At 44.9% G+C, this 24,812-nt stretch overlaps 1 protein-coding gene across 5 annotated transcripts in view; it reads right to left on the bottom strand.

The window, feature by feature from the left end:
• Nucleotides 1-24,812, bottom strand: part of NEURL1 (neuralized E3 ubiquitin protein ligase 1) — a 144,797-nt gene that overhangs the window by 62,162 nt on the left and 57,823 nt on the right. The window contains exon 1 of one of the 5 annotated variants that reach the window (XM_040072077.2): nt 23,179-23,270. The exons of 1 other annotated variant lie outside the window; for it this stretch is intronic. In XM_040072077.2, coding sequence (XP_039928011.1) covers nt 23,179-23,209 — 31 coding nt within the window. In that variant the 5' untranslated portion in view covers nt 23,210-23,270. Of the gene's footprint in view, nt 1-21,339; nt 21,388-22,284; nt 22,401-22,478; nt 22,606-23,178; nt 23,271-24,812 lie in introns of those variants that run through there. 3 more of the 5 variants (XM_058421656.1, XM_040072078.2, XM_040072076.2) reach the window with 3 other exon arrangements.

Genomic DNA, 24,812 nt, shown 5'->3' with positions numbered 1-24,812 from the left:
TTCCAGCCTTTTGGCTACTCTTAGCTTGTAGCTACACAAAGCTGTAACAGCACATCCCCAGGCTGAGTGCGATTAACTATGAGCAGAACTTAAAATGCTTGTTTCTGATGAGAACATTATAACTCGTCTTCAGTAGCTGTCACTCCGGCCTTCTCATCTCCTTGCTGGGTTTTTTCCCCTCACATTTTCAGCAACAGCACTCTTTCTTCAGAGCAGAGCAGGTAGGTCATACAGCAGGGCTGTAACCTTTAAACACTTTCATTAATGCTTTATGGGAGAGATGAATCACCTGGGAGTTTTTTGATGCTAAAAGTGGAATATGTCAACTTCCTTCTCCTGTTCCTCACACATAGAGAAGGAGAAATAAGGTGCAGAGTACTGAGGAAAAGTAGAGGTCAACCTGAGCAGGCAGGTCACAGAGGGAAATCTTTGGGTGGAACAGACTGCATGAAAAGGGAACTTAACAGGAGCTCACATGAGCCTGACCTTTTCCCTTTGGAGAGGTCACTGCTGACCTGGGGTGGTGCACCCTGGCTTTCCCCACAGACCAGACTGGGTGATCAGAAGACAACACAAGCTGCAGCAGGTCCACAGAGAGAATCTTCTCAGGAGAGTGCCTAAAACCTGTTTAATTAAAGACTGCCTCATGCCCCAAAGAACAGGAGATTTAATCCCTTCCAGTACCACTAGATTTTTGGAAACTAGGTGTGTTCTCTACTATCTCCCCTTTGAAACCGCTGTCTTGTGACAAAAATCACAAGAGCAAGACCATGCCTGTCCGAAAACAGCCTCTGTCTTGAAGGGCTGCAAACTCAGAGGTGCACCATGGAACCCTGTACAGTGTTCCAGCTTCCATGTTGGGGATCACAAAGAACAGCAGCCACTCACTCCTTAGGTTTGACTTCATTTCTCCATTCATGCCTGGTTATAGATGCTGTTTGAACGATTTCACCCAGCAGTGTGTTTGAACCCTGAACACAACCTCCCCATAACACCATAAGCCCTGCCAAGAGCGTAGCAAAAGTGGTAAAGTACCACCCGCTCTCCTGAGCCACAAGGCCAGGGACTGGATCTTCTGAAACCTCTAAGTGAGCCAAGGTGAAGGAGATGCTAACATGAACCACACCATAGCACAGCTGAACCGCTCTGCCTTCAGTGTCCCACTCCTAAGTGTATCCTTTTTGGAGCTGTTTGGTAAAGCAGAGTATTTCCCCAAAGGTGGCACACTCCTCCTTCCCTGTGCATTAGATCTCTCTGGTCCCCTGGATCCCAAGGCCTGAACAGCATCCTGTATAAAACACGCTACACACAAGGCAACAGTGGAAGTTCTCAGCTTAGGATAATGCAGCTCAAAGCCTGTTAGGGCTTTTCACCAGAAGTGTTCATGCTCTGCAAACATTAGGCATAATCTTAAATGCTTGGAATTTCTTAAATGCTGCAAGAAATGTCTGAATGTATTGTTTTTTAAATACATTTTTGCCAGTTGAAAACACCTCAATAGGCACTTATGAGAATACTGTAAAAAATCATTTCAGATTGAAAACCGACTGCAAAGTAGTAAAGATAAATTTCTTACAGCGTGTGAAATAAGTATCATTCAGAATTGAAAGAAATAAAAACCAAGACTTTAAAACAGAGCCCAAAGACTGACATGCAGTAGCAAGTGGAAATGACACAACCTTGTCTGCCTGGAGGAAGGGAGAGGTCTGGGGTGGGGACAGAGGTACCTGTGCTGCAGGAGAGTGAAAGTGAAATAACAATGCAGGAGAACCACACTATGAATGGAGAAGAGTGCTTCAGAATTATTACCTTACCAAAAGAGGCTGACAGTGCTTTATCTGGCAGGTGGCCTTGCTGGATAAGCACTTAAAAGGGAAGGATTTTGAGAAGGAAGAAAAGGAAACCATGTGTGGGTGTGGGGACAGAGGACACTCACACAGCGCAGCAGAAAAGGCCTGCCCCTGAAGGAGTATCCACACAGCCTTTCCAAAGCTGGGTAGTTATTAGCAGCACAGGAAGAAAAAAAATCAGCTGAGATGAACGCTTGTAATCCTTACCATTTCTTGAGCTGGACCCATACTTTTGAAAATTATCAGTGAAATACAGCATAACTAGTTACACTGATCCTTTATATTTGTTAATAAAAAGCTCAGAAGGAGAAAACACTGAAATTGTTGTGCTAGGCTTTGCAAAAGGATTCTTAAAAGCACAATTTGAAATACAGTTTACTAAAAATAAACATTAGCTTAACACCAGTGGAAACTTGAAAGGGGTTGCAAACCTTGTTTTCTCACATGCAGCCTGACCCAGGGCATGTGCACAGAAGAAAGAGAACCATAAATTAATGCAAATCTTCACTGCCTTTAAAAACATGTTTGCTGTTCTTGAGGGAATAAGAAATAATGTATCTGCAGTCTACGTCCAACTCTCCCTGGGCCTGTAGGATAACAACGATCCTGTCAGATTGCTGTCACCACAGTAAAGAACTAATGTTTGCATGGCAAGATGACCAAGAAGCCAAAGCAAAGCTTTGATCCTCCACAGGAAGAGACTATAGCTTTGCAAGTGTTGGGGTATTCAATTATATAAATGCAAAGGGTTAATTCTAGAGTGCTAAATCCAAATTAAGGAGCGTTTTGGGTTAAACTTTAGCGAATTAGGGAAATATCTACAAGGTGGATCTCAGCCAGCTGGTCAGAACTAGCATTCCCATCCAGGACTCCAAGAGAAGTCAAAGCCAAAACATAACTTATCTTCATCTGTGCTATTTTAGAGGTGACAAGATGTATCAAGCGAGTAGGTTCACGCATAGTGTAAGATTTTCCATTTAAATTGCAAACTGCAAGACAAGAGGCAGGTGCAGACAAACCAGATGCGTATGAAAGGAGATAATACCTTTCAAAGTTGTCCAAGTTGTCTTTACAGTAAGAGCTATGAAAGACAACAAGGGTGGTTTCACAGCATCCCCACCCAGAATAAAATTTGGGCAGCAGAAGCTGGAGTTGTTAGCAGTATGATCCGCAAGGGATCCATCTTTCAAACCTGACTGACAAGGGGTGGGAAGGAGCCCTCAAAGTGAAGAAGCCGATTTTTCATTTCACAAAGAAAAATTAAATTACTGGAAGAGACGCAAAAAGTGACAGTAAGGACAAAGGGCAGGAAAATAGGCTCAAGAGATGAAATTTATAATAAATACAAGCACAGCAAGACTTTGTTTGTCAAGGGCAGAACAGATGATCCAAAGCTTCAGAACAGAAAGGAAAGGAGAAAGGCTGTGTCCTGAAGATGGGATAGATGCAAGTGGGATCTGCAAGAGTCGTGATACTGGTGTGTTTTAGGGCATTTAGGAGGATGAGCTGAGAGGGCCATTGGCATTTCCCCTGTCTCTCTGCTCAGCTGGGATGTGCATTTGCTCTCTATCACTTGCAGTGCAGTAGCTGAAGAGCAGAGGATGTACAGAGCCAGCAACCTCTGCAGGAGTGCCAGGCACTGACCTGGGAGTGGGGCTTTTTTAGCAACACAGCTGAACACCTCAACTTAGGAGTCCCTCCTCAGAACCTGGATGTGAGCTTTTACAAAAGCTTGCTTGAAGACAATGCTGAGGCTCTGACTATCAGTAAGAGTCAGGAGTGTGACAACTTTTGTGAAGCTTGGAAAAAGTAGACAAAGGAGCCGAGGAGTGACAGGACAATAAGAGCTCTGCTTCAGTTATAAGAAGCTGAGTTGTTTGTAATATTTTGGTTTTCAAAAAGGCAAAATACTCAGAGCAAAAGTTTAGGCTGATCAAAGTAGATTTAAGCACTACAGATGAGAAGTGCTTTTGTTAATTGACTACAGGAAGGATAAGGCTGAGCTAATGTTTGTTGTTGAAATTACACAGAGTGATGAGATGTCTCTGTGCAGAACCTAGAGAAGACTCTGCCAGAGGGAGAAGAAGGTGAGGAAGACCCTCAAAATGCAGGAGAGGCAGAAGGAGAGGACAGCAGGATAGGACTGAGCTGAGGAGGCAAACCCTCATACACAACATCTCCAGGAGAAGCAGTCCAGCTGATGGCTCTGCAAGCACTTAAAAAATACTAAGGCTGATCAGGCCCTTTTCTTAGTTAAAGAATAGATGATACCAAGAAGAAAAGTGTGAATATAGTTCTATATGCACATAAGGCCATTGAGAAGAAATCTCTTCCCCTTATAAATGGATTTTTAAATTTCCTTTCTTCAGTTACGATGCTGTATAGTCATTAACCATCTCTCTCCTGGTCTCTAATTAGGCACTGTTTGCTCAATGTCTGTCAGTCATTCCCAAAAATTCAGTTACTCTTGTGACACACCACAGAGACCTCTGGTACCACTCCACTTCCCATGGCTGCTGCCCATCCTTTCCAGGTCCCTCCTTGCCCTCTCCCCATGCAAATCCCCCCGAGCCCCTGCGGACCATAAGCCCACTAAGCACATAAGAACAGCAGAGCATAAGTAAGCAGCCATATGCTCCCGTCTGCCAGGTAAGGAGAGAGGGGGTGGGCAGCCCCCCTGCAAGTCGCTGGGCAGGAGTAATTGCCTTGGGAGCTGCACTCCTGGGCTCCAGACAAATCCATGGAAAGGGGAGTGACATCCCTGCATCAGCAGCAGCCACTCCTCCCCACAGCAGCTTCCAGCAGCTCCTCTGATCCACAGGCAGGAACAACTTCCCTGTGTAATAATCTTTTTTTTGACAGCGGGAGGGCACTACTGACCTTATTCTCTTTGCATTTTGGTGATACTGCATCTTTATTATTCTTACTATGGCTTACTAACTTATTACTGTAGGTTGATGTTGTGAGTAGGAAATGAGAAGATCAAAGTAAAAAATCGTGCTCTGGAAGCATCTAAGATTTCTTTCTTGATTTAGAACATTTTTGCTCTGCTGTGATCAGGTAGGCTCTGCCAGCAGTCTAATGAGAAATGTAATAATATATTTATGTCTTCTAACAAAAGAAAGCAATTTAAGTCTAGTTAGGTTTATGGTCTAGGGATGTTTCAAAAATTCTGTTTATCCTTCTCCTGCAAATATGCAGTTTGGTAATCATCTCGTTTTCTAATATCTGATGCTTCAGGAGGAACAGAAACAGCTTGCCTAGGGTGATGGCTGATCTGTCTGTGCTGCAGATGGTGGGACATAAGGAAGAAAAAAACTCAGAACTTTCCATGCTCTGTCCTGTTGATAATCCTTATCTTCTCAAAGATAAGCTGATAAACTGTTGGCCATAAGATTACATAGAATTTATAAGTTATGTTTGCTTTTCTGACTCACTGCATTAACAAACCCACTTCTTGCCATAGCTCCTTTTCCAGACAATGCCCAGTTGGGATAAGCCATTGACCTCTCCCACCTACTGTAACTCCAGTTACTCATTTCCTTAGTATAGATCAGAACTATGCACAGAACATGTTACACTTTCATTAACATTACAGAATTCCTCCTAATTTATAATCACACAAACCCAAGCAGCCATTGCAGACATTCAGCTTAGAGTGGTGCCGAGATTAGGGCCAGCAGCCCTTCATCCCTCTCTACGCAGGTCCCAGGATACAGCACCAATACAAACCCTGCACCCACTTTTAACCAAAGCCTCACAGCCCCAAGCCGGGTGTTGCCCCCGCGGTGCTGCCTGCACTGCTGCTCTTCTCCTTCCCCTGCTGCAACAGCGGGCACAGCCGTGATGAACAGCAAAGCTGCTGCCCCAGAGGCAGCCCCGTCCCACTGCACAGCCACAGTCAGCAGAGCAGCCACTCTCTGAGAGTTCACGACAGTTCATACTGCAAAAAAGAAAAAAAAAAAAGTAGCGAAACAAAAGCGGAGCCCAAGCGCAAATATTTTACGGCCGTGTAGTATTTCCATGCACTACAAATCAATGTAAAAGATGTTTTCTTCAAGGGGCCTCATATAGGCTGTGTTTTTAAAATGCATTCCCTCTGCTAAATATAAATCAGTAAGAGTTTTTGTTCTTCCAAAAGATTAGCTAGCCTCAGTATTTTGGGATCTAATTCTGGAATACTTGTTGAGGTGCCAGCATTCTCTTCCAATTTAAATACAGTTTAATGGAAAGTCTATGCTGGGCACATTTTCCATCTACAGTGAAATAGTTTGAAAGACTGAATACAGAGAGTTCACCAGAAACAGAGGTAACCCATCAAGGTTAAACTTCATTTATCTGTCAGGATTAGAAAGGATGTGGGAGCAATGGAGAGCAGGAGAAAGCAAATGTAAGAGCAGCAGAGACAAGCAAATGGACCTGCAGAACCAAAATCCCAGAGATGGCAGAAATGGTGTAGCCTACTGATAAGGCCGTGCAAAGAAAATTAGAGAAGCTGTGGTTCTGAACTCAAGCACTTGAATTTGCTTTGAGTTGTATCTGTGTAAAATCAGAGATGTGCCCCCAGACTCAAGATGCTGAATTTGGCCCACATCAGGCTACTCTCACTGCATATTTACAACATAATAGTTGTTTTCTTTTCATCAGTGGAAAAAGACTGGGTATTTTGTGGAGCATATCTGAATTATGCTTCTTATCTGGATGATCAGCTGGAGGATGCTTCCATATCCTGAGTGCCTTGCCTAGCACAGCTCTCTAATCAGAGACCACCTCTAATCAAGAAAGACAAGCACTGGGATGAATGGTAGAGCAGTGGAAGAGCATCTCCCCTTACCCAGCTGGAGAGTTTAAATTGTGTTCAGTACCACATATCATGAAGTTTTATGCTGTAATGCCATTTCTAAAGACTCTCAGAAGGCAGTTTTCTACCACACATGACAGTTACACTTGGAGTGTGCCTTTTTTCTAATATAAAACATCCATTTAGAGTCACTTCAAGATACTGTAAAGTTGGGTCATTTTCTGTGTAGTCTTGTTTGAAAACACATTGCTCAAAGCACTCTTGTTTCACACCCTTCCTCCTGAGAGTCCCCTGCTGTTTTTCCTTGCAGGGTCTCTTGAGAGTATGATTGCCAGGAGCAGCTACTTGCCCCATCCATATTTAAACTTGTGAGGTGCAGTGAACTTTTGCCAAAATTATCTGGTGTTTATGTACTGATGTCCCCAAACTCAGGTCACTGCTCTTTCCTCCCTGTAGACTGGCAGCTGTGGAAATACTGTCACCCAGTATGTCTTTTCTATTTTTTTTTAACCTGTTTTAATTTCTTTCTGATCATCTGAAAATTCCCTTTTTCAGCATCAGAAAATTGCACTGCTCTCTTTGCTGTTAGTCAGAACAGTCTCCAAACTATTTCCATCTGCATCAGTAACCCAAATGTCAAAGATTTCCATTCAATATAAAGTCCAAAAGCAGTCCTAAAGGGAAGTTCTTTAAATATATATCTACTCAGGGTCACCTGGCTGTTGTTTATGTGCAGGGGGGTTTATAGGGTTTATGTCCTTGTGAAATGGAATATGAGAGTGCTTACAAAGGAAAACCAATCTGAAACTCTAGTATTGCTCCACACTGACTAGACCCAAAAGACATTGATTCCACCAGCTTTATTTCCTGTTTGGCAGCAAATAAATCCTTAAAGTAAGTGGTTTCTTGAGCTAGCAACTTATCAGGCAAGTCAAAATTTACTATTACTTTCACTGTTTGGCCACATTTAACATCCTCTTAAATATTTCAGGATTATAGGAGCCACTTCTTTTTTTTTTTTTTTTTTTTTTAATTCTTCCTTTTCACCCTCTCTTCCACTGCCTGTTTCTTCTTGAGGAAAACTAACATAACATACAACCTTCCTCTCTGCTTCTCTGCTTTCTTTGTCATCCCTTCCTCCTCCTCCCTTGTCACAAGTATTAAAGTTTTTCAGCCACTTCTCTCTTTCAAGTCTTCCCTTTCCTTCACTGGCCTCACTTTATCCAGCACATTTCTCTCTCACTTAGGTTTACTCCATTTATTTTTTTTTTTCAATCTCTTGAACTATTCTGGTTTGTTCCCCTCATGCTTCATACCTTTGCATTTAAAAAAACCCAAACAGCTCCCCATCTCCTAAAGCACAACAGGCCCTTGTGACTAACGAAGGCTCTCCAGCCTCACAAAGTTATAAAGAGATGGGGATTTATTTTGGCAGACCACTAGTTAATCTGTAACATATTCCTGCAAAGTAACTTGCACTGGGTACTAAAGGAGGCGAAAGCTTGTCATCAAAATGGCATTTTTTAGGTCCATTGCTGGGATGAAAGGACAGAGCTCCATGCCTGACTCCTCCAGTGCACCTGGCAGAGCCAGCACAGGGGCCCAGGTACGAAGCTCCCAGCCCAGGGCAGGGCACCAGCCCCGCTCTCCAGCAACTTCCATGCACAAATAGAAATTATAAACAAGAACTTTTGCCCATACCAGGGAGGACTCCAATAGCATTAGAAGTGTTAACCGCTACACCATTAAAATATTTTTTTTTCCAGGCAAATAATATAAGGACTGCCGAGGCAAAACCAGGAGAAAGGGCAACATTTCTCCCTTTACGCAAGAATTTGGCCCTCTATGCTCACATTCCTTCATTAATCTGCACTTTCTGTACCACAGTCACAAGTGGAATCTAAATTACTGACTTTCCCACTCTCATCTGGCTCTGCAGCACATCGCTTGCACCAGTTTCAACACCCTTTACCAGTAAATAACTCCGTTTCTTTAGCAGACCAGAACTTGAACTTGGACCACCGAATTAAAACATGAAACTTCACCAGCCATAAAGTCACAGTTTATTTTAACAAAAATAAACAGTATCTCTGGTGCTTATTCAAAGAAGGAGCATGAACACTATTCCACCATTCTTCCTAGCAATTCCCACGCCAGACCCATGAAGTTATCACCTCACTTTTTGCTACAGACAGCTGCTGGAACAGTCCATACAGGAACTTGCTTTCCTTAGCATTTGCTGCCGTAGGTCAGCCAGCAGAGGACCAAGGGTGTTGAGTCCTTATTGCCTGGAGACGAGAGCACGTAGCCCTGTTTCATTTCTTTAAATTTCTTTCTGCAAGCCACCACCTCATGCTGAATCTCACAAAGACAGAAAGAAGAGATGGGTCCTGCCCAGAACTGTTTACTGGTTGCATATAAGAAAAGAAATAGGAATAAGAGGAACATAACTTTGTAAGCAAGGATATTTTTTATCTGATTTTCTGTTATTTAAATGAATCTGTCAGGACCCATGCTGTTCCATACTCATGGCCAGTGCTATTCCTTGCCCCAGAGGACAGCAGGAGGTGACTCCACACCTCTTCTGTCACCACAACAGCACATGGAAGTTAGTTCTAGTCCTCTCTGATTTGAATAGGCAAAAATACACTTCAAACTAGAAGATCCAAGCCCTTTCATTATAAGCCTTCATAGAACCCCCTCAAACCTTCATGATTATTTTCTAATGACTTGAGTAACAGAGTGAACCCCTCAAGTTGTTTTGTAGATGAGGTACCCCAATGTTCCCTGTGAGAACACACCAAGGAAGTTCTGCCACCCCTGGCTTTGAAATTTAACATCAGCGTGTACAAACAGGAAAACACTCCCCAACAGTTTTCATCAATTTCATCTTGCTGCAGATTTACTTGCATGACCTCTCCTGACACAGATGACCAATTACCATCTACTCTACTGAAGCTGGGTAATACACAGCACGTGGCACAGGAGGAACATCATGAAGATGAAAGAAAGTAATCATGAAGATGACTGCATTTCGAAATAGCTGAAGGAAGAGAGATGGGCTAGAAAAGCCAGCCAGCTTGGAATGGGAACAATGCACTGTTTTACAGTTCCTGCAGAGGGACGTTTTTGCATATTGATGTATTGATAAGAGTGAAAAGAGGAAGAAATTTGATGCCATACGAGTCAGAGCATTGTTCCTGATGAAGCCACATTCATGGTGTGACTGCCTTGAAGATCACATGGGAACTGGAAACAAGCCTAAAGGGCTCAGGGGACTTTATTCTCTTGGTGGAAAGACACATATACTATTTCAGAAAAGCAAGGAGCAATTAAATGTGGAGACCAACTCATCCATCCATTTTCCTTGCTTTTTTTTAGCTTAAAAAAAGGTGCAACATCCTTTAGTCAGTGTTCAGATAAGGAGAATTTCTTCCAGTAAGAAAGATCGGTGGAGCTTTAATTTTTTTTTTTAGGGATTTGCAGTTTGGTTTCGTTTTGTGGGTTTGTTTGTTTGTTTGTTTGTTTGGGGGGTTGGGTTGTGGGGTTTTTTGGTTTGGTTTGGTTTTGGGGGTTTTTTTTTGGGTTTGTTTGTGGGGATTTTTGTTTGTTTGTTTGTTTTGTTTATGTTTTGGTTTGGTTTTGGTTTTGAGTACATAAATGCTCCTGTTTTTCTAAGCCACAGCACTAAATAATAATGTAATAAGGACCACAGCGCATCCCTGACAGATGCTTCTTCCTGACAGCACAGAGAGATGCAGCTGTTGAACAGGAGCCTGCAAATCCAGACCTCTGGGCCATGAAACATTTCCCTGATTAGTTTTCTGCACCCAAAAGCAGACCTCAATTCTGAATCTGAACCTACTGCTGTAAATACACAAGAAGAAAAACACAAAATATTTGTTATCAAACCGAAGTTGCACAAATCCCAAACCACTATCAATCTGTACTTTTTTTCTTCCCAGAGGTACATTTCTAGATCTCTGGAATACTGGAGTTATTAAGGGTAATTTACCCACATTTACACTTTATTACAGCTGCTCACACAGTACTACACACCCCACTCTGCACCAACGGAGTCAGCAGCACCAGCCATGTGTGTATCACAAAATTACTGCCTCTGCCACACCACTAAAGACAAAACTGATAAAGTCTGTCCACAAGGGTTAAAGCATGGATTTTCCAAAGCAGAGCATTAAGAGAAGATGGAAACTGCGTATTGTCATGTATATATATAGCAAATAAATCTCAAAATATTCCAGTTATCAAATGCTAAAGAGCTTCTGAATCTCCAAGTAACTGCTTGTACACTGGTCAATCTGAAGCTGCAATCAGGACCTGGAGTCCCCAGGGAGCAGCTTTGCTGTGTGAGGGCTCAGAGCAGAAAGGTCTCTGTGGGATAACACATGAGTGGGTAAAGAGAGGTCAGGTAGCCACTTTGCAACTCACAGGATAGAAACATCTCCCAGCAAAATGGGTAAGATTACAGGATCTCTGGTGAAGAGCACTGTGAGAGCTACACTCATCTCTTATAAACATGGTGAATGACTTTAGCACTCCTTCAAATCCATCTGTAGGCTATTTCTCTGAATGTTATCCTTTCTACCACTGGTACAGATAGCCTGGATGCTTTATCTTTTGTTTGATAAATGCCATTGCACACTTGTGCAGGAAGGATGCAAGGAACTGCAATCGCTGCATCTCCATTTTCAGGAATTAATTTCTAACACGATGCAATATCCTTTCTAGCATCCCAAAGACAGCACTGTCCATTTTCCTACCTAGACTGCTAGAAACCATGCACAGAATAGCACAGGCCAAAGAAAGTAAGATCACTTTACAGTCAGCAACCATGCAAAATCCAAGTGCTGAGATACTGAGACTATATCAAGATTTTGAATCACCCACCCTTGCTGAAGCAATAATGCTGTGGTCAGAAGTGAGCCAGGTCTGCTCAGGAACCTTGTCACAGCCATGCCTCCTGATCAAGGTCTCTCTAGCCAATTTTGCAAAGCCACTGACGTGCAGAGAGATTAAGAGAAGAAGAACAGCAACTCCTACCATGCTATAGCTCCAGTTCCATGTGAGATCTGCATGGGACCTGCACCCATCAGGACTCCCAGTCTCGCATTCCTTCTAAGCACATAGCTTCACTCAGAATCATAAAACAAGAAGGCAACACAAATGATAGCCTCTTACCCTTCAGAGATGAAAAAACAGAGGATGGAATTGAACTAGTTTAAGATAATGAGAAAATAAATTGAGCAAGTCTCCTTTGGCAAGTTGCAAAAAAATCATATCATCAATGGTGCCTTTGTAAAAGCAATTACATTCTTAAAGCTCTATTTTATATTTGATAAGCTGATTCTATTTGGTGTGCAAAGACAGAAGTAATTTTGATCTGGGATATTTCAGTACGTTATAGTCACCCATATATTTCCATTTTCCAGAGAGACTTTTTTAAAAAACTTTTTCTTTTTTATCTCAGTCACTTTATAAGCTGCCATTTTTTTTAACCTTTGAAAAATACCAATTCTTAACAGCCCTTAAGTCTTCAATCAGTCTTCAAACAGCCCTAGAGAAAAGTAAGGTTTTATTTAAAGTACTTCTAGTTGAGTCAATGAATATTAAGATAGGCAGATCAGAGATGAAGCTGTGGCTTTCAATACTCTCAAAAAACCCAAATATCCAAAAGCCTTTCCTTTACTCTCCTCCTCCAAAAAGCTAAAGAAAATGAAACATTTCTATCTTTCTTCTGACCAAAAGCCTGGTCCGATGAACGGAAAATAAAATCCAGGATTTATTTCATTCCAAAACAGTATCCCACACACTCTTGCCACCAAGGTGCCATTTGCCCAGTTTCTAACACTTAGGTTCTCCAACCAAAGAAAAGATAAAACCAGGGAGAAATTTTCCTTAAGCAAAAGACATTTACCGGAAATCTTCCTTATTTTACAGCAGGAACCAACGCAGAGCAGAGATCGCGTTTACGCCAGAGCTCTGACAAATGCCTGTTGAGCTGCAGCACTTAAACCACTTGCATTTTAAACAGCAGTTTGTCAAGTGATACTAATTATTTGGGAGGTCTCTGCTCCTAGAAACGTAAACATTTCTTTTCATACCAATCACATTTTCTTTTCCACGGGGTGCTTCCAGCAGAGACTGAAATTAAAATGGCTTTCTTGCGTGCCACAATGTGGTTTATGGCTCAAATCCCCCTCTACGCTTGCAAACAGGGGACAGCGTTGCCCTGGGGCTCGGCACAGCACCTTCCCATCCCCGCTCTGTAGGCAGAAACCTCCTCTCCACAGGTGGAGAGCTCTCCCTGGATCAAACCCATCCACTTTTCTCAAGGCTGCACAGCTTCCCTCAGGCTGATAGCGCAGGTCTGGGACTTGCAGTAGCCTGAGGATCACTTGAACTTCATAAAGCAAGCTAAGAGCTCAGTTGTTAGGGAGCACTGCAGGGAACTGACAAACAGGCTCTTGCAGGAGTCCGAGTGAAAAAACCCACAACCAATTCCCAGACCTGCCAAGGCACAACTCAAACACAGGAACATGTTTCCTTCAAACTCCCTCCTGGTTCAATAGGCACTGCCTGGGCTCTGCTTAAGCCAGGCCACAAGCCTCAGAGTTTTCTTGAAAAACACAATTTCAGTCCCGCCCCAGTATCTCACAGCGGGTTCTGCTTTTACTGACAAGTCTATTGGCCAAAACCTTCCAGCGCTGTATCCACACAGCGCCATGTGGCTGCACAGCAGGGCCTATCACAGAGGAAATCTGGCAGTGTCAGCCAAAAGAAGTTTGATGAAATCGCAGCAAGTAACCCAAAGACTTTACCAGAAGCAAGACTAAACCAGCATTTTTAGAGTCACACTGAGCCATCTGCAAGTCGCCTGTGGGAACTTTCTTGTTAGGGCAGTCAAAGACGGGCTCAGCCTCTGCTATGCAGGCAAACTTTACAGACAAGTCATGTCCATCCTCCTTGGGACAAGTGTTGGGTCCTTTTCTGTTTTCAAGACCTCATCAAAGTCTCCTGTGAGCAAGTTGCTGAGCCCTGGGAGCTGACCCAGCGTGTCTGGGAAGGTCACCCGGCGTGGACCTGCATCACACAGCCTCTGTACAGATCCGCCCTGTGAGGTACAACGTGATGGGGCAAAGTCAGACCACGGGTACCAGTGTTACTTGACCACTCCATGTTCCCTCTCTGTATTAGGATTTGTTTACTGGTGTAGGCACAAAGGGATGTAAATTGAACCACAAAAAGAAGCCGATTTTCATAGCAAGGGCCCATGGTTTAACACAGTCTTCTCGTGAAAAAAAAAAAAAAAAAAAAAGTTATTTTAACTTAATGGAGTTAATGGAGAGGGCAAGAACTTCAGATTTGTGCTGATGCTGGCTGTTTGGGGAGAGGCAATGAGAGAGCAATACATTCATGGTGTTCACGAATGTATTTATTATATGATCATTTTACTATTTCCATTTTTGTTTAAAACAAAAGTAATATTAATGTATCTAAGGAGGAAGGTATGCTCATGCATCCAATCAGTTATCATGTCTCACTCTGATCCCACCCCTTTCAGCTATCAGGCCCACGGTAAATCACAGATAAACCAAAGGACTCCTCTCCCCAGCATCATCAACTGCAGCCATCTTAAATTCTATTTTTTTATGCCAACAAATTACAGTGTCCCTTCAAGAGACAATCAAGGACAGAGTCAAGCAACAGCAATACTGGTGAGAGTAACCCAACAAGAGCTACAGAGAAGGTGGCTCTGACTCATTTTGGACTCAGAGGAATACATTTTCAAAGTAAAACATTGATTTAGAGGGGGAATAGACAAGAAGAAAAATGAAAGGACAGCAATGATCATAGTGATCAAGCCCAGAGCAAAGCCCAGGGACCCGCAGGGCTGAAGGACGTGCGCCGACCATGGGCATGTGCACTGCAAGGCTCATGGCTCACAGCCGTCCTCATAGAGCACCCTGCTATGTCATCCCTGATCCCTGACAACTCCTGAGAGCAAACATTAATTCCACCCTTTGGTTTGCTTTCACTTTACAGGAAACTCCCTTTCCTTTAGGGTTAATTTTTCAGACTGTTCTTGATGCAACTCTTGGCACATACAGATATCATGATTGCAAAATTCTTTATTGAAACGAAAGCAGACGTAACAGTTTTGAGATTATATGTATAGAGATAACCTCTTCTTAATTCCTGCTAATGGTAATCATATTTGTTTAGTAAATTTACTTTTATACTATTAAAAACATGAATTTTCAGTCTGTGGGAGTACTTGCTTCGATTAAGTACGCCAATGATTCCCTAGAACATGTCAGTAGATCCTACAAACCCTTCTGAAGAGACACCTGCTGCCTCTAACTAATTGAATGATAGATGAATATATCACCCATAATTCTTAAGAAAAAGGGAGAAGGAAGAGGTGAAGAAGGATCAGAGCTAAGAAAGCATTCACATAGAGGAGGGAAAGGAGCAATCCAAGAGGAGACAAATAAAACAACAAAATCTGACAACATTCAGTCCTGAGGTCACACCAGAACAGAGCATCAAAGCTGACAGAAAAGTTAATGAGAAAATGCCATGAAAGCAAAGGACAAAATGAGAACAGGAATGGCTTTCACTTTCACCATTGGAGCAAGATCCCTATGCTCAAAAACTTCCACGGCTAATGAAAAACTTTCATAATAAATAAAGCAGTTTTTAAGTATAAACATAGTTACCCATAAAATCTCCACATACAGAGGTCCTACACTTCCTGTCAGAAGTGTTGTCAGCAGCTGATAACGCTCTATTATCAGTCATCTTGGGACACTGGCAGGTGACACACAGGTCAGAGGCACACACCGAAATAATCTCTGGAAGTTCCACTTTCAGCAAATGCCAACGCTGTTTTGGCACCCTGCCCAAGGTCTTCTGCACCAGTTAATCCAACCCTGAACAGGATTAATTCCTCATACACACAGACTCTTTTGGTTTCAGGGCTATGCAGCAATTGTGCTGAAAGCAGAGGGAGTTCAGAAATAGCCTTTTCTCCTCAGTCCTGTATTAGTTCTCAACAAGTAACTCTCTGAAGGATACAGGAGATGTTCATCCCTTAGTGAGTCTGATATCATCACCAGTCACTCCATCAAATGACAAATTATCCCAAATAACTTTATATTCTAATAACTCAGAGGTTATTAGAATATAAATCAACACCAATTTGCACAGAAGTCTCACTAGCAGTTGGTGTTGTAGGTCTTTTTTTTTTTTTTTTTTTTTTTTTTTTTTTTTTTTTGTGTGTGTGTGTGTGTGTGTGTGTGTGTGTTGCTGTTTCTTATTTCTTCTCGGATATTCGGAGTTTTAATTAGGTGTAAGAAGATTGAAATTATTAAATTAGAATATACATGTGTGTTAAGAGAACAATGCTGTTTAGTGATATTATCTGCAAGGGTAAATTGTGGTAATTATAATGGTTATTGCAGTATAGGAAATGAATAGACAGCAAGAAATGAAGCATGGGGCTGATTTCAGCACATGCATATACACCATTTACCACTCTACAAGGAATTCAGAGAAAGAGCAAAACAGAGCTCTGTAGTGCAAAGTCAGACTGAAAGAAGTTGCGTACCATAGCCATTTTTCATTAGGGAAATGGCCTCCACCCTCTGCTCTTCCCCAAAGCCCTTCAGCCACTGCTCAGCAGCTGTCATGGGGGCTGAGGCTTCCACACAGCACCCGAATGGCCTGGATCTCCCACCAACATGTGTGAGCAAGACCTGGAAACTGTTTTCCAGGAGAACAAAATGTGGAGAAAGGATCGTGTCAGGGCTTCACACTCTTTTGTACAGGAATAAATGACCAGCCAGGAAGGAAAGTCCATGGAAAATGAAACCCCAATGAAATGGGAAATGAATCCAGATAGCCACTCAAAAGCCTACTGCCATGCAGTGTGGACGAAGTCCTGCTTATAACCTAATTCCTCCTTCCTTCTTCCATTTTGCAGCACACAAATGTGGCTGCATCTCTCACCAGACCTACAAATAGGTGGTATAAATTTGGTCATGCATAACATGCATGTGATCCTCTGTACACACCACACAGAGACACACGAGCTATTGTATTCACAACTTACAGAGCACCTCCTGCAAGCAGCTTAAAAACTCAGCCATTCCAACTGAAAATTACACCTGTCAATCAGCACCACCTCCTGGGCTAAAAACCAGACATACTCTCACTTGGGACTTCTTTGCAATTACATTGATGCCATACAATTACAGCTTGAAAAACGTGACACAAGATACCTTTTCCCCTGCTTCTTGTAAAAATGATTCCACAGCAAAACTCTGATGAATGCCAGTGATGTAAGTAAATAAAGGAAAAGTGAAACAAACCTCTGCAACTAACGATTATTAATAATAATTATGAGTAGTAGTAGGGACAGATGTGCAGATATGCAGACTCACATATGCCCTGCACGTGGACTAACCCACAATGAACTCTCTCGCTGGTCAAAAGCCCTCTGAAGAGATGTGTACGTGTCATCACTAACCTCTGCACGCCCACATACACTGAATCCCTCTCCCACACAGTGCAGCAGCTTCCTTGGCTAAACCATCACTTTGTGTTAGTTTGGTTCTTAGTGAAAGAGACATAAAAAGTACTCAGGTGTTTGGGGATTTTTTCCCCTTAGACTGAATCTCCTAGATTCGGCCCCTAAAATCAAGAACAGGATCTTCTACAAACAGCAGCTCACTCCATGGCCATACAGAGGCATGAAAAACTACTGCAGCAGAAGAAAGCTGTATCAAATGCATAAGAAGAACACAGAAACATAGAATATTATGACATATGCATCTATTATACATTTCTTTCAAGCACGATTAGCTAACAAGTAGTTTAATATAATTATTTAATAAGCCCTGACTCTGTTATAAGAATAGTGCAGTACACAGTCATTCTTGTAGAAACCAGCTTTCTACAAGGAACCAGAACATTTCCTGTTTAAATAGTGTTAAGCACTCCATATATAGATATCACATCTTAAATAGCAAGTAAACATCCTGCCCACCAAGGCTGTGTTACCTTTGAACCTCCTATTTCAACTTTTCTTCTTGATGCATAGACTGCTCTGGAAATACACAAGGACTCCTACAGAGGGTAGTGGGAAAGTGAGAGAGAATGGGAAAGAGGAACAGAGATAGTCACAGTGCCAGGCAAAGGGAAATAGATGGAGACTGCCTGAGTGGGCTTCAGCATTGCACAGAGAATAGTCCCATGAGCCAACATCTCAAGCCATCAGATGACTCCTTTCAAAAACAAAGGTGCTGCTTTTCATGGTACAAGCCATTCGGGTTTGTTCGGTAGTGGGGAATAAAGTCAGAAGTGGAGCTCTCTTAGGAAACTCAGGTAGTTGGTGCTTTAGTGATGCTAGATAAAAGCTTATTTTTCCTCCCATCAAGTGGGAAACTTTCCTTCAGGTAACTCAGGGCCCAGTCAGCACCCACCAACTCCACCATTAGGGCAGGTGAGCATGGTTCTGCAGCCATGTATCAATGGGAAGGCAGCATTTTCACCCAGGGAGATGGAGCCTGTGCATACCTCACATTATGGCTCAAATAGGATCAGCAGCACTGGCTTGCAGGACTTCACTCAGAAGACCCAAGCATCAGTGCAGGTCCAGGGACATCCAGTGCCACCACCATGGCAACCCTGTGCATGGCATGTCCTTCTTGAGCCAAAGAATGCTGACTCTCCTCTATCCTGCAGGATTGCTGTGTATCTTTGCTGTTTGAAAGCAGACTTGTGAGTGAAAGGGGGTGAAATGATGCCAGGTGTTGTGCGTGGTTGCACTTGACTACTGTAAACCTAGAATCACAGAATCATTAAAACTGGAAAAGACCTCTACGATAACCAAGACCAAATCCTAACCAGCCCTGCCAAGTTCACCACTAAACCATCTCCCTAAACACCACACCTACATGCTTTTTGAACACTTCCAGGGACAGTGATTTCACCATTTCCCTGGGCAGCCTTTTCCAATGCCTGACTGCCCTTTCAAAGAAGACATTTTTTCTAATATCCAATCAAAAGCTCTCCTGGGAAAACTTGAGAACATTTCCTCTTGTCCTTATCCCTTGCTACATGGGAGAATAGCTGACCCCCACCTCGCTACACTCTCCTTTCAGGCAGCTGTAGAGAGTGAGAAGGTCTCCCTGAGCCTCCTTTTTTCTAGGCTAAACAACCCCAGCTCCCTCAGCTGCTCCTCAAATGATTTAGTCCTCAGACCCTTCAAGAGCTCTGTGGCCCCTCTCTGGACTCACTTGATTACCTCAATGTCCTTCCTGGACTGAGGGACCCAGAGCTGGACACAGCACTCGAGGCGCAGCCTCACCAGTGCCTGGCACAGGGGACAGCCCCTGCCCCGGTCCTGCTGGCCACACTACTGCAGATAAAGGCCAGGATGCCATTAGTCTGGGCACACTCCTGGCTCATGTCAGCCAACACCCAAACTCTGTTTTTACATCAGGGGACCCGCAGTTTTTTATAACCAACAACCTGTTTTTATGGTGTTTTTGACAAGGTGCCTCCCTCAAGAGCCACTTCAGGAGTTTTTATCTCAATTTACTTTTACAACCCTGGCAAGGTCAGGGTGTGCCCAGGCAGAGACAGGGAGACAGCACAAAGCTCTGGGCACACATCTCAGGGAAACCTGCTGTCTCCCCAGGACCAGCTCAACAGAGCATGTGCAGCATCTCCCCACCTGAGCTAATGTTTGACGAACAGTTAGGTGCTTGCAAAAATCCCACCTCATTCTTGCAACACAGAGCGGTCACCAGAAATATCTGGAGGACATTGGTTAATTACCTGTTCTATTTAAACAAAGACTGCCAATCTTAAGGCTATCAATACAACTCCTTTCAGTAATGTTACATTCACTTTCAATTAAACTTACAAGAAGTGGGTACAGTTTCTGTTCTCTTTCCTCAGCTATTTTGAGACACATCTGAAACACAAATATTCAACAGAAAGATGGAACTGGAGGAACAGTAGCCACAGACAAACCACAAGTGCAGATGTAGTCTATTTTCGTTAATGTGCCTTTGTAGCACGATTTTTTTTTTTAATATAATCCCTATTTTCTGTCAAATATCACTGTGCTGAACAGAGCAGTGCATCACCTCTGTATATAGCACAGCCTGTAGCCCCTTCTGTCTGAAGAGGAAAGTTTGAGTTAATTACCCATACCACCTCATTAGTCTCCATCTCCCAACAAATAAAAATTAAAGAGAAGCATGCTTGCTGGAGTAGAATTGCTGAAAGGCAGAAGGTGAAAGATTACTGTGCAGTGCACTGCCAGCTGCAGGCAGGAGAAGGCCCCAGCAGGAATGCCAAGCCCCTGGCACACAGGAAACATATTTTTTATTCTTTCACTGATTTTTTTCTTTAATTTAATAATGCTTCAAAGGGGAAAAGGCACTTAAAACCACAAGAAAAAAGCACTTACAATCACAAGAGGACAGATAGAGTTGGGTTTTTTGTGGGGTTTTTTTTGTTTGTTTGGTTGGTTGGTTTTTTGGGTTTTGTGGGGGTTTTTTAGGTTTTTTGGGGGTTTTTTTGGTGACCCAGCGGCGCAATTATTCTGCATACTGCGTGCATATCATGAGGTTAAATACAAAATAAGGTCAGGACACAGAAACTTCAGAACACAAACAAGGAACAAATAAAAAAATCTCTATCATCTTGCTAAATATCCTTAGAGAGAGTCACCTACTTCCTAACTATGTCCATTTGTTCCTTAAACTACAGGGTTTGGATTTAGTAGAAAATATGAGAAGAATCGGGGCCGTAATACGAATATTCACAGTGTAAATGGATATACCTCATGTATCTCTGTTCAAAGAAGGGATATGAGATACTCCAAACCCACGCGGCACTTCACCTGTGTCGTTCATATCCATGTTTACTATCGTGACGAGGAAGGGTCTCTGAAAACCCCATTCACACCTCACTGAGCATGCACCACATTTACTACGTCCAAACCCAGACAGAACATTTAAGAGCAAAACACAAGTTTAATACTAAGGACTGCGACATTCTCACTGAAGTATTCATTGCACGAGATCCGCGCAGGCAGGGACATGTCTGCTATCGCACGCTGTCCACAGGTTCACATTGTGCTTTAGCGCTGGCCTGTGCAGGGTATTCCAGTCCCTCTCCAGCTCCTCCCTCGCCCCGCTGTACATCACCCAACAAACCCGGGGAGAGGGCTTCACTCCACAGCCCCGCTTCGTCAATTCACTCCAGCATTCATTCCAAACCTTATCAATTCAGCCAAGAAGCTGCCGGTGGGAAGGAGGAATAAGGTGACTGCCCTGCCCGCTCAGCTGCCTGGCAGTAACCTTGCCCACGGGGGCCGGTGTTTCCCGGTGGGGCTGTCAGACAGCGCACACGGATACGCGCACGGACACAGCTACTTTTCCTTCGACCCCGACATCTCACGCAAGCCCGTCAGCGCTGCCGGGGCAGGTATCTACGCCTCATCCCCGTGGTGCAGCCACACGAGCCCCATCCCGGCCCGGGCTTCCTCCCCGGACCCGGAGGGGATGCTCCGGGAGGACGAGCCGGGCAGAACCCGCATCCCCGGCATCCCACGCCTCCCCTTTCCCAGCCGCGCTCGGTCCTTACCGTAGAGGAGGTTTCTCGTCACCTGCCCCCCCATGTCGGCGCAGCCCCCGCCCGGCTCCGGCTCCGCTCCGCAGTCCCCGGCCCACGCGGGACCCGGCTGCCCCGCGCCGGCAGCCTCCGCCCACACCCGCGCCTCCCGCCGCGGCACCGGCGCTCCGAGCTGTCATCTTTATTTACATAGAAGGAGGAGACTTCGCGGCTTCCTGAAATAGCTGCCGGCGTTTCACCGATGCAGCGTGTCCCCCCCGCCCCCTCTCCCCACGCACGCAGCGCGGAACGCGGCGGGAGAATCATCCACGCGCGGGGCTCCCGGCGCTGTGCGGGGTTGTGCGGGGCTGTGCGGGGCTGTGCCGGGCTGCGGGCGCTGTGCGGAGCGGTGCGGGGCTGCCGGCGCGGTGCGGAGCTCCCGGCGCTGTGCGGGGCTCCCGGCGCTGTGCGGGGCTCCCGGCGCGGTGCGGAGCTCCCGGTGCTGTGCGGGGTTGTGCGGAGTTGTGCGGGGCTCCCGGCGCTGTGCGGGGTTGTGCGGGGCTGTGCGGGGCTGCCGGCGCTGTGCGGGGCTGTGCGGGGCTGCCGGCGCGGTGCGGGGCGGTGCGGGGCTGCCGGCGCGGTGCGGAGCTCCCGGCGCGGTGAGGGGCTGCCGGCGCGGTGCGGGGCGGTGCGGGGCTGCCGGCGCGGTGCGGCGCGGTGCGGAGCCGCCGGCCCGGCTCAAACCCGCCGCTACCGGGAGCCCCGGCAACGCCAAGAACAAAGCGGGAGGCACCGCTGACTCCACGGGGGGGAAAGAAGCAAACAGACAAACAAACAAAAAAGAAATGGAAAATAAAAATTAAGAACTCATTTATAAACCCGAACTGCTCTGGCCATGTGAAACTTTCGCTCTCCACTGCAAAACCCTGGAATACATTAGAACTGGGGGAAAAAGAAAAGTTAATCAAAATTTATTACCAGACATCACCACGCCGGTCTTCAAACGGCCTTTGCAGGTTAACTATTAAATATTTAATAGCAAAGAAGTGCTCCAAACGCAGGATGGTTCGTCACAGGCTGGAATAATAAAAACGTTACCCCCCGTAAACTCTTTTGTGCGGAGCTCGCAGGCTCAGCCCAGATATAATGCTTCCTGCGCTCCAGCTCATTACCTCTGCTGATGGATAATGGCCAGCGTTAGAAAAAGCAGGGGGATGCCGAGAGCGGTGCAAGGAGGTGCGCAGGGGACCGCAGCCAGGGATGGTCCCTCGGTTGCCCTCAGCATCCCGCAGTTCGTGCAGGAGCTTGCTCGCTCCCTCCTCTCCATCTCTAGCACCGCACGCCCCTGCCCGCTCGATCCTCTCCCTGCATCTCTCCTGTCCACCGCTCTATGGCTAAATTAACACGGCAGGCACCGAGCTGCCACAGCCAGCTGCGGCAGATCCCAGCTGGCTCGTTTCAAACTAGCTCATGCATCTTTGTGCTGCACCGCAGCCGCTCTTCTCTCTGCAAAGGAGCGGGAGTCAAACGAGTGCAGCCGCGAGTGCAGCCCTGCCTCCCAACTCTTACCATGGTGCTGGGCAAATCCTGCCATCCCACTGCCTCGATTCTGCCACCGGAAAAAAAGGAAATAAGATTTTCTCTTGCCTGTGTTGTAAGGATTATTTGCTTAGGACGTCTGTGTGCTGAGGTCTCAGCACTTCTGGAGGAAAAAGAAGGAAAAAAAAAAAAAAAAAAAAAAAAGCCAACAAAAAGAAAAGGAGAAAAAAAAAAGAAAAAGGCAGTGCAAAAAAAGCCCAAGCCAAAAAGCATAGTCAGGGTGTTTGCACTAGGGCTGCATGCTTGAGGAGAGCTGTGCCCAGCATTTTCAACCTGCAAGAGGAGCCTCTCCTGAGCCCTCCATCCAGTCACCAGTGCCGGCTCTCCCACCGCTCCCACCTGCCCAGCCGAGACGTGCACCTGGACCCCAGGGCCAAGCAGCAGCTCTTCCTCAGCTGAGCAGCGTGCAGGCAGCACTCTGCTCATCCCTGCCCAAAGTCACACTCTGCAGAGCTCATGGCAGCTTCTTGGCAGAAGAATCTTACTTTTTTTCCTTCTATTTTTTTTCCCCTCCCCAGACGATGCTGCAGTTACAGCAGCAGCGGGTGGGGTGAGGACTCATCCCCAGGAGCAGCGTGGTGTGGCCCCTACGCCGCCATGGGTGCAGGACGTCTCTCAGGTCACACCAACCCACCACAGCATCCTGCTCTGCTCCCTGGCTCCTGGGAACCCACAGATGCCACAAGGATACTGCTGGTTTCACCTTTGGAGGGGGCACCTCACCCTCTCAGGCTAATGGCAAAGGGTCCAGAAATTTATAACACCAAATACCACGTTTCACTTGGAGGAATGAAAGTTGACTTGGACATTCAATCCCAAGTTTTCTCCCTCAGTTTCTCATTTCAGCTCTGCTTTCCATCCTTACCTTAATCTTGCTACAGCTCTGTGAATAATTGACTTCTTGGTTCACTGCCTCAACCAAGAGATTGCTAGAAAAAAATTATAATTTCATGTTGGCCCAAAAACGAATGCTTTGTGCGTCTCACTGAACAAAATGTTTCTTTAACTCAAAATGAAGTATTTTATTTTTGGAGTTATTTTACCTCATTTTTTCAAGTTACGGTCATTCAATCCAGCTCTGAAATGATGCCCTTAAAAAAAATAAATTAAGCCCTTTGTTTTGAATATACCAAAAGGAAAACTGTGAATTGCTATCTTGTCTGATTATTTTATTTTTTGCAACTTATTGGCTTTGTTTGTTTGTCTGAAGGAGAGGGTGGAGAGGGCAGACTGCCAGAATGAGTCATCCTGTTTGGCAGAAAATTATAAACTATTCCAATTGATTTTAAAATTGGGGCTTTTTTCCAACAGAATCCAGCATCCCCTCCCACCCCTGAGCTTCCCCCAGTGCTGTGGAGCAGCTCCTGGGTGACACAAACCCTCAGAGCCATCCAGAGCAGTAGAAGGGCCTGTCTGCCCCGTTCTGTGATAATTCCTTGAGGATTATTTGCCATATGGCAAATCTTTCCTTCACAGATATGTCACACTGAAACTTAGCACTGATTTGTTCTGGTCACCTCCAAGCCCATCTCAGACCTTTATTGATTCCAAATTACTCCTCAGTCTTGCATGTTTCAGGTTCTCCTTTAGACAAAGGGAAAGCCTACCCTTTGCCCTGTTCTGTTTTACAGTTCTCTCTGTCGATACACTCTAGGTCCCCTTGGGGTGTTTCTTTGCCCTTGTCAATAAGGATAAGGCCTCCCATTTTGGCGTCAAGTATAAAAATCAATAACATCACCATTTGCACTCCCTTCTAAATCACTGACAAAGGTATTAGGTTGGACCCAACAAAAACCCAGCCCCTAAATCCATTTCCATTCATGAACTGTATCCAGCAAACTCCGGCCAAGCAGCAGCGTTGCTGTCCAAGCAGGAGGAATCTGCAGCAGGAGTATTTGAGGCAGTGT

Source organism: Hirundo rustica, chromosome 8 (genome assembly GCF_015227805.2).
Source record: "Hirundo rustica isolate bHirRus1 chromosome 8, bHirRus1.pri.v3, whole genome shotgun sequence".
Taxonomy (NCBI): domain Eukaryota; kingdom Metazoa; phylum Chordata; class Aves; order Passeriformes; family Hirundinidae; genus Hirundo; species Hirundo rustica.
Note: the sequence above shows the minus strand (reverse complement) of the source record. Positions and strands in the feature narration are given on the sequence as shown.